At 42.4% G+C, this 14466-nt stretch overlaps 1 protein-coding gene across 10 annotated transcripts in view; it reads left to right on the plus strand.

Moving 5' to 3' along the window:
* LOC106883986 (annexin A6) overlaps positions 1-14466 on the plus strand; it is a 53739-nt gene that overhangs the window by 38292 nt on the left and 981 nt on the right. For 7 of the 10 annotated variants that reach the window (XM_089349937.1, XM_089349936.1, XM_089349935.1 and 4 more), the window contains 6 exons: positions 1080-1174; positions 1817-1930; positions 5351-5441; positions 6323-6649; positions 8117-8298; positions 12312-12391. In XM_089349937.1, coding sequence (XP_089206063.1) covers positions 1080-1174; positions 1817-1930; positions 5351-5441; positions 6323-6649; positions 8117-8298; positions 12312-12368 — 866 coding nt within the window. In that variant the 3' untranslated portion in view covers positions 12369-12391. The remainder of the gene's footprint in view (positions 1-1079; positions 1175-1816; positions 1931-5350; positions 5442-6322; positions 6650-8116; positions 8299-12311; positions 12392-14466) is intronic. The other 3 variants (XM_089349941.1, XM_089349944.1, XM_089349940.1) reach the window with 1 other exon arrangement.

The following is a 14466-nucleotide window of genomic DNA, read 5'->3' on the forward strand; positions in this document are numbered from 1 at the left end:
ATGCTAGCATGGGTTGGATGATTTGACTGAGCACTGGTGAAATCGGATGGCAACACCAGGCTCCAATCTGATCTGGCAGAGTTTCTACAGCTGGATGCCCTTCCTAACGCCAACCACTACGAGAGTGTAGTTGGTGCTTTTATGTGCCACCGGCATGAAGGCCAGTCAGGCGGTACTGGCAACGGCCACGCTCAAAATGGTGTATTTTATGTGCCACCTGCACAGGAGCCAGTCTAGCGGCACTGGCAACGAACTCGCTCAAATGTTTTTTCACGTGCCTTAATGAACTTTATAATTTAAATGAATCTGTTTCCATAACGACAAGTATTGGAACAGGGCAGGTTTTTTTTATTAGACGGAGGTCAGTTTTTGACAAAGTGCACACATACAATTGTGTCAATGTACAGGAGAGTTTTCAAATAGGCAGAGGGAAAAACCAAGCAAGGATTAGTGTCAGGAAGGGCTTCTGACCATAAAATACTGCCTCAATAGCATCTCGTCTCATACATTTCATCAGAGAAGATGTGGCTATAAAAATAAGAATTCTATTTTCTATCATTTGATCATTTAGTTCCTTTGCTTAACCTTAGTTCTTTAAATTCTTAGAATTACTGTATTTTAATGTGTATAAGGAACCCTTTTTTGTCAAAAATTAGGTTAAAAAATATGGGAGTTTCTTATACATGGATAGTATTATAATCCCTTACAAAACCTTTTTTCCAAATTTTAAGCCCCAAAAATTAAGGGGTACCTTATACACGTTAAAATACAATATATCAACTGTGATACATGTTGGTTTATTTGTGTCCTCACAACTTAGCAGTTCGGCTTCATTAAACCCCTCAAGGTGGTGCCCCAGCATGGCAGCAGTGTAAAGACTGAAATAAATAAAAGGTAAAATGTATAAGATATACCCCTACCACCACCCCACCACAACTGAAGATGAACGACAAAGAGGATTTCAACAGGATTTGAATTCAGAGGCTTAATAATTAAATACTGTTTGTTTTTTTTTACTTAAAATATTAAATTATGAAAGAAAAATATATTTGTTCTTTTTTTTTTTTTTTTTTTTACAGGTACTGATGAAGCTGCCATCATAGATGTAATAACCCATCGATCATGCAACCAGAGACAGAAAATAATGCAAACCTTTAAGACCATGTTTGGAAAGGTGGGTTAGCACATTTTTTGTTCTGAAGCCCCAGGATTCCCACAGCTGTTGTATCAAACAAATCTATGATCAATTGCATACCAGCCATGACCATCCTGTTTCTTTTTTTGTTTTTCTTTGCAATCAGATATTGAAATTGATTTACATATTCTACTGAACTTAGAGATATAAAAATCAAAAGCAGCTCTTGGATGATTTGAACTCAGGATTGAAAGGGAGAAAGCTAAATTTCATATTTGATGGCACATATGATGCATTTTTTGTCCAAGAAAATGTTTCGAAGAATCATCTTGGATCTTATATATGATATTGGGCCCCCTGTGAGCTAATTTTGTCCCTGACACTCTCTGCTATATTCTAATTTTAATCCAGACTCCCTCCTCTGCTTATCTCGGATCCAAGTCGGAGATTTGTAACCAGTGATTGAGTCGCTTTATCTTGATGGATGTGAAGGATTCTGGTGCCTGAAGTGGCTGCTCAACCAAGGACAATATAGAAGAGCAGGGGAGCTGTTGTTGTAGCTCTGCTCATTCAAGTGTAACTTCATTAAACAATAACACCTGCCTTCACCTTCAACATCAGAAATAAACCACACAGACAGAAGCCGAAAAATTATAATTTCTGAAACCATTTTATTCACAGGATTTAATAAAAGAATTGAAAAGTGAACTTAGTGGTTGTTTCCGTGATACAATTCTTGGTCTTTGTATGAAACCAGTTGAGTTTGATGCCACCAATCTAAATAAAGCCATGAAGGTAAGTTGGATGAGAAAAGAATATACAGCTTCATCATAATCATTGTTGTTTAACGTCTGCTTTCCGTGTTGGCATGGGTTGGATGGTTTGATTGAGGACTGGCAAACCAGGAGGCTGCACCAGGCTCCAAAATGATCTGGCAAGGTTTCTACAGTTGGATGTCCTTCCTAATGCCAGCCACTCTGAAAGTGTACTGGGTGTTTTTTATGTGCCACTGGCATGGAAGTGGGGGGGGGGGGGGGGCAGTCAAATGGCACTGTCATCGACCATACTCAAACTGTGCTTTTTACATGCTACTGGCACGGGTGCTAGTCAAGCAACACTGGCATCGACCACGCTCGAATGGTGCTTCAAACATGCCACCAGCTCAGGTGCCAGTCAGGCGGCACTGGCATCGACCACACTCAAGTGATGCTTTTTATGTGCCACCATCACAGGTATCAGTCAGGCAGCACTGGTATTGTCCACACTCAAATGATGCTTCTTATGTGCCACCATCACAGGTACCAGTCAGGCAGCACTGGTATTGTCCACACTCAAATGATGCTTCTTATGTGCCACCATCACAGGTACCAATCAGGCAGCACTGGTATTGTCCACACTCAAATGATGCTTCTTATGTGCCACCATCACAGGTACCAGTCAGGCAGCACTGGTATTGTCCACACTCAAATGATGCTTCTTATGTGCCACCATCACAGGTACCAATCAGGCAGCACTGGTATTGTCCACACTCAAATGATGCTTCTTATGTGCCACCATCACAGGTACCAATCAGGCAGCACTGGTATTGTCCACACTCAAATGATGCTTTTTACGTGTCACCATCACAGGTACCAGTCAGGCAGCACTGGTATTGTCCACACTCAAATGATGCTTCTTATGTGCCACCAGCACAGGTACCAGTCAGGCAGCACTGGTATTGTCCACACTCAAATGATGCTTCTTATGTGCCACCAGCACAGGTACCAGTCAGGCGGCACTGGCATCGACCGCACTCAAATGATGCTTCTTATGTGCCACCAGCACAGGTACCAGTCAGGCAGCACTGGTATTGTCCACACTCAAATGATGCTTCTTATGTGCCACCAGCACAGGTGCCAGTCAGGTGGCACTGGCATCGACCGCACTCAAATGATGCTTCTTATGTGCCACCAGCACAGGTGCCAGTCAGGCGGCACTGGCATCGACCACACTCAAGTGATGCTTCTTATGTGCCACCATCACAGGTGCCAGTCAGGCGGCACTGGCATCGACCGCACTCAAATGATGCTTCTTATGTGCCACCAGCACAGGTGCCAGTCAGGTGGCACTGGCATCGACCACACTCAAGTGATGCTTTTTATGTGCCACCATCACAGGTGCCAGTCAGGCAGCACTGGTATTGTCCGCACTCAAATGATGCTTCTTATGTGCCACCAGCACAGGTGCCAGTCAGGTGGCACTGGCATCGACCACACTCAAGTGATGCTTCTTATGTGCCACCAGCACAGGTACCAGTCAGGTGGCACTGGCATCGACCACACTCAAGTGATGCTTCTTATGTGCCACCAGCACAGGTACCAGTCAGGTGGCACTGGCATCGACCACACTCAAGTGATGCTTCTTATGTGCCACCAGCACAGGTGCCAGTCAGGCAGCACTGGTATTGTCCGCACTCAAATGATGCTTCTTATGTGCCACCAGCACAGGTGCCAGTCAGGTGGCACTGGCATCGACCACACTCAAGTGATGCTTCTTATGTGCCACCAGCACAGGTACCAGTCAGGTGGCACTGGCATCGACCACACTCAAGTGATGCTTCTTATGTGCCACCAGCACAGGTGCCAGTCAGGCAGCACTGGTATTGTCCGCACTCAAATGATGCTTCTTATGTGCCACCAGCACAGGTGCCAGTCAGGTGGCACTGGCATCGACCGCACTCAAATGATGCTTCTTATGTGCCACCAGCACAGGTGCCAGTCAGGTGGCACTGGCATCAGCCATGACAGTGATTTTACTTGACTCAACAGATCTTCATAAGCACAGTACATTATCCCTCATCTTTTTACTTTTTCCATTTCTTCCAACCCCACCAGCCTTGCATTAACAACTAAGTCCAGTCCTTCCTCCCCCAGAACATCCTCCTTCTGGAATCTTTTCCCTGCTCATGCCTTTCCAGTTGGTGTTGATCTGCAACTGTTTTAACCAGTTGTTTTCAACTGGTGTCCATATTAACGTAAGGAGTCCACATAAGATTTTGCTGTTAAAATTAATGTGCTATAAATCTGTTTTGCTTCTATAATACCTAGCATAGCGGGGGGGGGGGTCCACATACCCCCACCCAGCAGCACTTTTGGGTCTGCTGTAGGCAATATGTATTACTTGTGGGATCCAGGGACGGCAAACGGAAGCCTACCCCAAGCGGCACACACTCTAGCTACGCTAGTGTCTATAATACACAAAATATTTTAACAATATTTTAACATAGGCGCAGGAGTGGCTATGTGGTATGTAGATTGCTTACCAACCACATGGTTCCAGGTTCAGTCTCACTGCGTGGCACCTTGGGCAAGTGTCTTCTACTATAGCCTCGGGCCGACCAAAGCCTTGTGAATGGATTTGGTAGATGGAAACTGAAAGAAGCCCGTCGTATATATGTATATATATATGTGTGTTTGTGTGTCTGTGTTTGTCCCCCTAGCATTACTCGACAACCGACACTGGTGTGTTTATGTCCCCGTCACTTAGCAGTTCGGCAAAAGAGACTGATAGAATAAGCACTAGGCTTACAAAGAATAAGTCCTGGGGTCGATTTGCTCGACTAAAGGCGGTGCTCCAGCATGGCCACAGTCAAATGACTGAAACAAGTAAAAGAGTAAAGAATTTAATACAATTTCTAAAAATATTCAATTATAAGAATATAATGGGAATTTTTTAAGCATCGAATGGCTATTAGGGTCCTTCCAAGTAAAATTGGAATCAAAGGAGTCCATTGGTAAAGAAATGGTCATTGGTCTCAGAGGTCTGTCAAAAGTCATGTGACCAGCCCTTCTCTCTAAATCTGGACAGTAAGAATATAAATAAAATAGTGGAACTTTTGATGTATAACTACTCTTTTATTCTTCTTACTTGTTTGTCATTTGTGGCTATGCTGGAGCATCACCTTGTGGGGTTTTGGGCAAACAAATTGACCCCAGGACTTAATTTTTTAAGCCTAGTACTTATTTTATCAGTCTCTTTTGCTGAACCGCTAAGTTATAGGGACATAAACACACCGACACCAGCTGTAAAGCGGTGATGAGGAGAACAAATACAGACACACGAATATAGATGTATACATGTATATACAATGGATTCCTTTCAGTTTCTGTTGACCAAATGCACTTGTAAGTGCTTTTCTTTTAACATACATATCTAAGGTAAAATTTTTCTATCCAGGGTTTGGGTACAAATGAGAAAACTTTGATTGAAATAATCTGTACCAGAACAAACCAACAGCTGAAAGAAATCAAAGAAGTTTATAAAACAAGTAAGTGACTTAATTTAATTATTTTAAATTTTTCTTCATTTCAATCTATACCAGGAAAAGAAATCAAATTCTATATACAATGAAAAGAAATCAAATTCTATTTTACATAGTTATATATTTTTTTTTAATGGAATGTTCTGGCATGATAGCTAAGGCTAAAAATATATTGCCATTTTGATTGTTTAACTCCTTTTCAGCCGGTACATCTGTCTGACTGTTGTTTGTCTGTCTATGTATATGTGTTTATATATGTATGAATATAATATAATGTGATATGAATGGAAGGAGACTCCGGCAGAAACCAAGGCTGCGATTTAAGGACTGTGTCAAGTCCTCATTAAAGGCCTGTAAAATGCAAGACACTGACTGGGAGAACAATGCCTGTCATCGCCACGGATGGAGGAAGCAGGTTAAGGAGGGGATCGACACTTTTGAGAGAGCACGTATCCAGCATGAAAAACTTAAGTGAGCTGCGCAAAAGCGCACGGCTTATATAGTGAATGGGAAAGCTTGGTCTGCAATGTTTGCAGTCGTGTATGCTTGTCAAGAGCAGGGCTCATTAACCACCAATGGAGCCGCAAATGCAAAATATAAGTTAGTCCTAGAGCGCACAATGTTCCTGAAGGTCGGCAATGGTCTTCCTCGGTCACGAGTGGACGGCCATCATCATGTATGAATATAATATAATGTGATGTGTGTATAATAATAAATAAATGTATTTATTTGTATATACCTTTGTGTCATTATTATAGGAAATAAAATATCCAGATATTTATATAGCCGTCAATTTATCTATAGGTTTAGTATGTGTGTATGTATCATCTACTGATTCGTGCATATACTAAATCTAAAACCAATATCTTTGATCCTTTTCTTCTAAGTGTTCAAGAACAGCCTGGAGGATGACATAGCAGGAGATACATCAGGACACTTCAAGAACCTGTTAATTAGTCTTGTACAAGGAAACCGAGATGAAAAGAAGTCTTTTGATCGAAACAAGGCTAAGCAAGATGCTGAAGAACTTTACAAGGCTGGAGAGAAGAAATGGGGAACTGATGAGTCTCGCTTTAATGCCATTCTTTGTTCAAGGAACTATTCTCAGTTGCGAGCCACTTTCCAAGAATATATTTTATTATCGCAGAAGGATATAGAAGATGTCATCAAATCAGAAATGTCAGGAGACCTCAAAAACAGTATGCTGGCCATAGGTGAGACACTCAGTCTGCATTTTCTTGTTTAGTTTCGTAGATTGCCTATTTCAACAGTACCCAGGTGGGCGTCCCACGTTCCGGTGTTATATCAACACCAGAACTTGTATTGTATGCATTTTGTCGGAACACTAGGTTATGGAACATAAAGTGTTAGAATCATCATCATTATGCGTCCGTTGTCCATGCTGGCATGGGTTGGACAATTTGACCAGAGCTGGCATGCTGCACCAGACTCCGGTCTGATGTGGCATGGTTTCTATGCCTGGATGCCCTTCCTAGCCCCAACCACTTTACAGAATGTACTGGATGCTTTTACGTGACATCACATCATCATCATCATCATTTAACGTTCGCTTTCCATGCTAGCATGGGTTGGACGATTTGACTGAGGACTGGCGAACAAGATGGCTACACCAGGCTCCAATCTGATTTGGAAGAGTTTCTACAGCTGGATGCCCTTCCTAACGCCAACCACTCCGAGAGTGTAGTGAGTGCTTTTACTTACCACCAGCACGAAGGCCAGTCAGGAGGTACTGGCAACATCACATGGGTGCTTTTATGTGGTGTCGCATGGGCACGTTTATGTGGCACCACTCAGGCACTTTTACATGGCACTGCATGGGTGCCTTTATGTGATGCCACACAGGTGCTTTTACATGGTGCCACACAGGCATTTTTACGTGGCGCTAGAGAGACACTTTTACATGCATGCATTTTTAGGCTGTTACAAACGTGCATATATTTGGTTTTAGGTTCAGTCCTGATGTATGGCACCTTAGGCAAGTGTCTTCTAAAACCGCAGGCTAAACTACACCTTGTGAGTAAATTTGATAGATAGAAATTACCGGAGGTCCATTATATATGCATATGTATATAAATATATGTGTGTGTGGCTGTGTGGTAAGAGGTTTGCTTCCCAACCACATGGTTCTGGGTTCAGTTCCACTACGTAGCACCTTGAGCAAGTGTCTTCTACTACAGCCTCGGGCTGAATAAAGCCTTGTGAGTGGACCTGGTAGACGGAAACTGAAAGAAGCCATATAGAGATGAGTATAGGGGGAGCTGTGTGTGTGTGTGGTGGTATGACATATATATGGTTTCTTGGGGTGTAGTTGTGTGAGAGGTGGGTGTATAGGTGTAATAGTATATCTAGGACTACATTTTCTAATGTATGCTTTATTTTGGGACAGTAGGGGTAACATTTAAACTCAATGACTTAGACCAGGATCAAGAATATACAATTTGCTAAAAATGGCAGTTAAATCTTCTTTAAATCAAACCTTACTGTTTACAAAAAAAAAAGAGGGATAACATAGATAATAAAAAAATAGGATGGTCATGGGTGGATTCTCTTTTAATCTGATGTTCTTTATCAGAACTGTCCTGGGACCGAATAAAAAAGTGATTAATTTTTTTGTTGTTGTCATTTATGTTGTATTGATCTCTTTTATATTTTCTTTTTAGTTCAATGCATTCGAAACAAGGCCATGTTTTTTGCCAGTGCCCTGTACAAAGCTATGAAAGGACTTGGTACTGATGACAAAACGGTAATTCGGATCATCGTATCGCGTTCAGAGGTTGATATGGTGCAAATAAAACAGGAGTTTCAGAAAGCATACAAAGAGACTTTGGAAAGTTTCCTTAAAGTAAGTATTGACTGGCTTCATTTTGTGTGTGTGTGAGAGAGAGAGAGAGAGAGAGAGAGAGATAAGCGAGGTGGTGTGAGGCGAGAGAGTAATGAAAGGGCAAAGCAGGGAGAAATAAATACTTGACTCTCTCATTTGCAAAGTAAAAATGCATGAGAATGTCTGTAAGTTTGTGTTAGTATATGTTTGTATAGGTGTGTGTGTGTGTGTTTGACATGGCTTTCTTTTTTTTCTCCAGCCATAGAAACCATGCCAAATCAGACTGGAGTCTGGTGCAGCCCCTCAGCTTACCAACCCTGGCTAAACCATCCAACCCATACCAGCATGGACAACAGACATTAAATGATGATGATATATATATACACACACACACATGCAGTGGCATCAAAGATAAATCAAGAAATTAACAGTATGAAGCTTGCTTCCCAACCACATGGTTTTGGGTTCAGACCCACTGCATGGTACCTTGGGCAGGTGCCCTCTGCTATAGCCTCTGGCTGACCAAAGCCTTGTAAGTGGATTTGGTAGACAGAAACTGAAAGAAGCCCATCATATATATATATATATATCATCATCATCATCATCGTTTAACGTCCGCTTTCCATGCTAGCATGGGTTGGACGATTTGACTGAGGACTGGTGCAACCGGATGGCTACACCAGGCTCCAATCTAATTTGGCAGAGTTTCTACAGCTGGATGCCCTTCCTAATGCCAACCACTCAGAGAGTGTAGTGGGTGCTTTTACGTGTCACCCGCACGAAAACGGCCACGCTCGAAATGGTGTCTTTTATGTGCCACCCGCACAAGAGCCAATCCAGGGGCACTGGCAACGATCTTGCTCGAAAACCCTACAAGGCCAGTCAGGCGGTACTGGCAATGGTCACGCTCAGGATGGTACATCTTATGTGCCACCCGCACAAGAGCCAGTCCAGGGGCACTGGCAACGATCTCACTTGGCTTGCCGGGTCTTCTCACGCACAGCACATTTCCAAAGGTCTCGGTCAGTAGTCATCGCCTCGGTGAGGCCCAATGTTCGAAGGTCTTGCCTCACCACCTCAGCCCAGGTCTTCCTGGTCCTACCTCTTCCACGGGTTCCCTCAACTGTTAGGGAGTGGCACTTTTTCACGCAGCTATCCTCATTCATTCTCACCACATGTCCAAACCAGCGCAATCGTCTCTCTTGCACACCACTACTGACGCTTCTTATGTTCAGCTTTTCTCTCAAGATACTTACACTCTGACGGGTATGCACATTTACATTACACGCCCAGCGGAGCATACTGGCCTCATTCCTTGCGAGCCTACGCATGTCCTCAGCAGTCACAGCCCATGTTTCACTGCCATGTAGCATGGCTGTTCGTACACATGCGTCATACAGTCTGCCTTTTACCCTGAGTGAGAGTCCCTTTGTCGCCAGCAGAGGTAAGAGCTCTCTAAACTTGGCCCAGGCTATTCTTATTCTAGCAGTTACACTTTAAGCGCACCCACCCCCACTACTAACTTGGTCACCCAGATAGCGGAAGCTATCAACTACCTCTAGTTTTTCTCCCTGGAATGAGATAGAAGTTGTTTCCTGTTTGTTTACAGTGTTTATTGCACCTGAACATCTGCCACATACAAAGACTAACTTTGTAGTTAACCTGCCTTTGATATTGCTGCACCTCTTATGTGTCCATAGCTTGCACCGGGTACATCTTATAGAGTTACTACCTACTCCTTTACTGCATACTGAGCAGGGCCATCTACCTGAAGGGGTTTGTGTTTTATCTACCTTCCTACTTATTAGGATTTTGGTTTTTGCTAGGTTGACTCTAAGGCCCTTCGATTCTAGTCCTTGCTTCCACACCTTAAACTTCTCCTCTAGTTCTGATAGTGACAGCGCAATTAGTGCAAGGTCATCAGCATAGAGGAGCTCCCAGGGGCAACCTGTCTTGAATTCCTCTGTGATCGCCTGGAGGACTATGATAAATAGGAGGGGGCTGAGGACGGAACCTTGGTGGACCCCTACCTCTACCCGGAATTCATTACTGTACTCATTTCCTACCTTCACCTTACTGACAGCATCTCTGTACATGGCTCGCACAGCTCTCACTAACCATTCTTCTATCCCAAGTTTCCTCATTGACCACCAGATAAGGGATCGGGGGACCCTGTCAAAGGCTTTCTCCATGTCAACGAAGGCCAGGTACAGAGGTTTATCCTTGGCTAGATATTTCTCCTGCAGCTGTCTCACTAGAAATATGGCATCAGTGGTGCTTTTACCTGGCACAAACCCAAACTGCATCTCATCTAAATTGATTTGCTCCCTAATTAGTTGGGCTATGACCCTCTCCGTAACTTTCATAACCTGATCTAACAGCTTGATGCCTCTGTAATTATTAGTGTCTAAAGCGTCACCTTTACCTTTGTAGCAGTTTACTATGGTGCTGCTACACCAGTCATTGGGTACGACTCCTTCGTGTATCACCTGGTTCGTAATACGGGTGACTAGGCTGTAGCCAACACTGCCAGATATTTTGAGCATCTCTGCAGTGATTCCTGATGGGCCGGGGGCTTTCCCTGTCTTCATACTCTTAATTGCTTTATCTACCCTGGTACTGTCAACTCGGATAGCTGGTCCCTCTGTTGGGTCGACATACGGCAGGCTCTCTTTCTCCCATTCATTCTCTTTATTAAACAATCTATCGTAGTGGCATCTCCAGACCTCTTTCTTTGCAGCCTCATTTAGTGCAAGCGTACCATCATCCATGCGAACACATTTCTCTCCTACAACATCACTATTCTCTCTCCTACACTGTCTTGCAACACGAAATACCTCGAGTCTTTGGTCCTCACGGCGCAGAACATTGGCAAATCTTTTCTTATCTGCTTTCCCTCTGGCTAAATAAACCTGTCGCCTAGCTTCCCTTCTGGCAGATTGGTACAATTCCCTGCTACCACCGTTCTTCCAGTCCTTCCAAGCCTGTTTCTTTTGTCTCATAGCCCCGTCTACATCCTTGTTCCACCACCACGTTACTCTGGGTCGAGAGGGGACTTTACACCAGCCACAGATCTGGTCTGTCCCGCAGAAATCTCCAATTGTCTTCCACGTTGTATGATGCTATATCCCCCTCTATTTCGTCAAATGCTTCAAGTAACTTGTCTCTAAATCTCTGTCCATTTGCAGGGTCTTTAGGTTTCCATACCCTTCTCCCCCAGGCCGGTCTACTTCTGGGCACCCATATTGCCTTGATCTCGAAGTCGCTAACTACTAATCTGTGTTGGGGTGTACATTCTTCGCCAGGGAGGGTTTTGGCATTTATAAGCCTCCCTCTTTCTCTAGTTCTGGCGAGGATGTAGTCGATTTGGCTAGAGTGTCTGCCGGATTGGTAGGTGACTAGGTGACAGGCAGGTTTCCTGAAGTTGGTATTGCAAACCATAAGATCGGTTGCATCACAGAACTCCAGCAGTCTGGTTCCCTCCTCGTTGCGGGAACCGAAGCCATAGCCTCCATGTATGCCATGGAAGCCTCCAGCACGACGTCCGACATGACCATTGAAGTATATATATGTACATGTTTGTTCCCCCATCACTGCTTGATAACAGGTGTTGGTGTGTTTATGTCCCCATAACCAGTGGTTCGGCAAAAGGGACTGATAGATTAAGTACTAGGCTTAAAAAAAAAGCTCTGGGCTCAATTTGTCCAACTAAAACTCTTGGATGCAGTGCTCCAGCATGGCTGAAACAAGTAAAAAAATAAAAGAATATATTGGTTGGCATTCGGAAGGGCATCCAACCATTGAAACCATTGCCAAAGCAGAGAATGGAGCCTGATGCAGCTCTGTGAAACCATCTAACCCATGCCAGCATGAAAGACAGACATTAAATGATGATGATGTGTATTGTGGATGGATGTATGTGTGAAGGGTTAAGTATACGTATGTGACAAATTGTGTTTATGTGTGTTTAAATCTGTGTGTTCTGATGGTCAATACATCTTTATTATTCAGTGTTTCCTTCCTTGTTTCAACAGGGTGACTTATCGGGGGATTACTTGAAAACCATGTTAAATTTAACTGGAAATAGCTAAAAGCAAAAAAGAAAAACTTCAAGGTTAGTAAAACACCAATTATTGTTTAACCTTTTTGATACTAACCTGTGAGACTATTTTTGCTTCTGCACTGAACTGATATCCTCTGTGTCCAACTTATTCCTTTAACATTCACATTATTGTCAAAAATAATGCTTATAAGGTGCAGGAGTGGCTGTGTGGTAAGTAGCTTGCTTACCAATCACATGATTCCGGGTTCAGTCCCACTGTGTGGAACCTTGGGCAAGTGTCTTCTACTGTAGCCTCGAGTCGACCAAAGCCTTGAGTGGATTTGGTAAACGGAAACTGAAAGAAGCCCATCGTATATATATATATATATATATATACATATATATATATATATATGTGTGTGTGTGTGTATGTTTGTGTATCTGTGTTTCCCCCCTCCCCCCAACCGATGCTGGTGTGTTTACGTCCCTGTAACTTAGCGGTTCAGCAAAAGAAACCGATAGAATAAGTACTAGGCTTCCAAAGAATAGGTCCTGGGGTCAATTTGCTCGACTAAAGGCGGAGCTCCAGCACGGCCACAGTCAAATGACTGAAACAAGTAAAAGAATTATTTATTCAAAATTGTTTTGAATTAATCATGCATTATCCTGTAGCTTTGAGATTTTGATAAGGTAACTGTTAATCTTTTAGAATGATATTGTTGGGTTGGTGTGAGAGGCCAGATCTGGCTGGTTTGAACATAAAACAGGTGAAATATTTTGGCTAGACATGGCTGGTTGAAATGCTAAATGGTTAAGTCATCTGTCACATTATTTTCACTCAGCACACTTCCAATTTTGTCGCATATTCACATTATGCCGGGACTTCTGAACTGTTTTCCTTTCTCTCACTTTCCAGGTGAGCAAGCTATGTATCCACTTCTTCAGCAAGACACCTGTTTCTTTCTCCAGTCTAAACCCTGTTCAGTTGAAGGGGTCTTATCTTGTGGGTACTTGGTGACTTTGCCAATGTTGGTTGCCATGTAAAAAGCTCTGAGTACACTCTGTAAAGTGGTTGATGCTAGGAAGGACATCCAGCTGTAGAAACTAAGCCAAAGCAGACATAGAAACTGACAAAGCCCTCTGGCTTGTCTGTTCTGGTTAAATCATCCAACCCATGTCAGGATGGAAAAAGGGACATTAAATATGATGATAAATACAAGTTTCCTTTTTCAAAGTGATCTAAATTAAAACCTTCCATCAAACTTTTATGCAAATTTATGCTCCAAACACCAGCTTTACAATGACAGTTAATTTATTAAATTCTTAATTATTTTAAAAATTAACTGAAACAAAAGGAGTGCATTTCAGCAGAAATTTGGATACTTTTTGTGGAAAGATTTACAAGCCTGAAAAGTTTAATTAAAAATCTTGGCAGTGTGGTAATAAGTTTGCTTTCCAACCACATGGTTCCAGGTTCAGTCCCACTGTATGGCACCTTGGGCAAGTGTCCTTTACTATTGCCTACAGCCCAACCAGAAACTTGGAAGTGGATTTGGCAGAATTGAATTGAAATTCTCATCACTATTTCTCTTTTTTATAGAGATAAGTGTTTGAATATTTCTCAACAAATCTGTGTAGCAGAGTAGCAGACACATCTATGCATCTGTTGAGATTATAGTAACATGTATATCTAATTGATGTTACAGCTATAGGTCTACGTAGTTGACTTTATAGCCATGTATCCAAATAAAATAAAATAAGACATCAGGTGGTTGCTAATGTCACTGAAGCAGTTACAAATATAATTTAGCATACAAGGAAATAGAAGTCCACAATAGTTTTTCATAGAGTACATACTCCCTGGATATCTACCTGTCTAACATCATAAGAGAGAGGGCTATCTAGGCAATGCTTTTGCAACTGTTTCTAGGGTTTGATAATCAATAAGTACAGCAGTGTGTGTGTGTGTGTGTAATTTAGAGAAAAGGACCAAAGTTCATGAACTCATCCGTGAAAATCCAGTCACATATAGAAAAATTTAATAGGTAAATACACTAAAAAGAACTATAATAAAATACAAAGTAATAATCATTAAAATAATTTTAAAATCATTAAAATATTACTTTAATGATTATTACTTTGTATTT

This window comes from Octopus bimaculoides, chromosome 3, assembly GCF_046866305.1.
Source record: "Octopus bimaculoides isolate indiv1 chromosome 3, ASM4686630v1, whole genome shotgun sequence".
Taxonomy (NCBI): domain Eukaryota; kingdom Metazoa; phylum Mollusca; class Cephalopoda; order Octopoda; family Octopodidae; genus Octopus; species Octopus bimaculoides.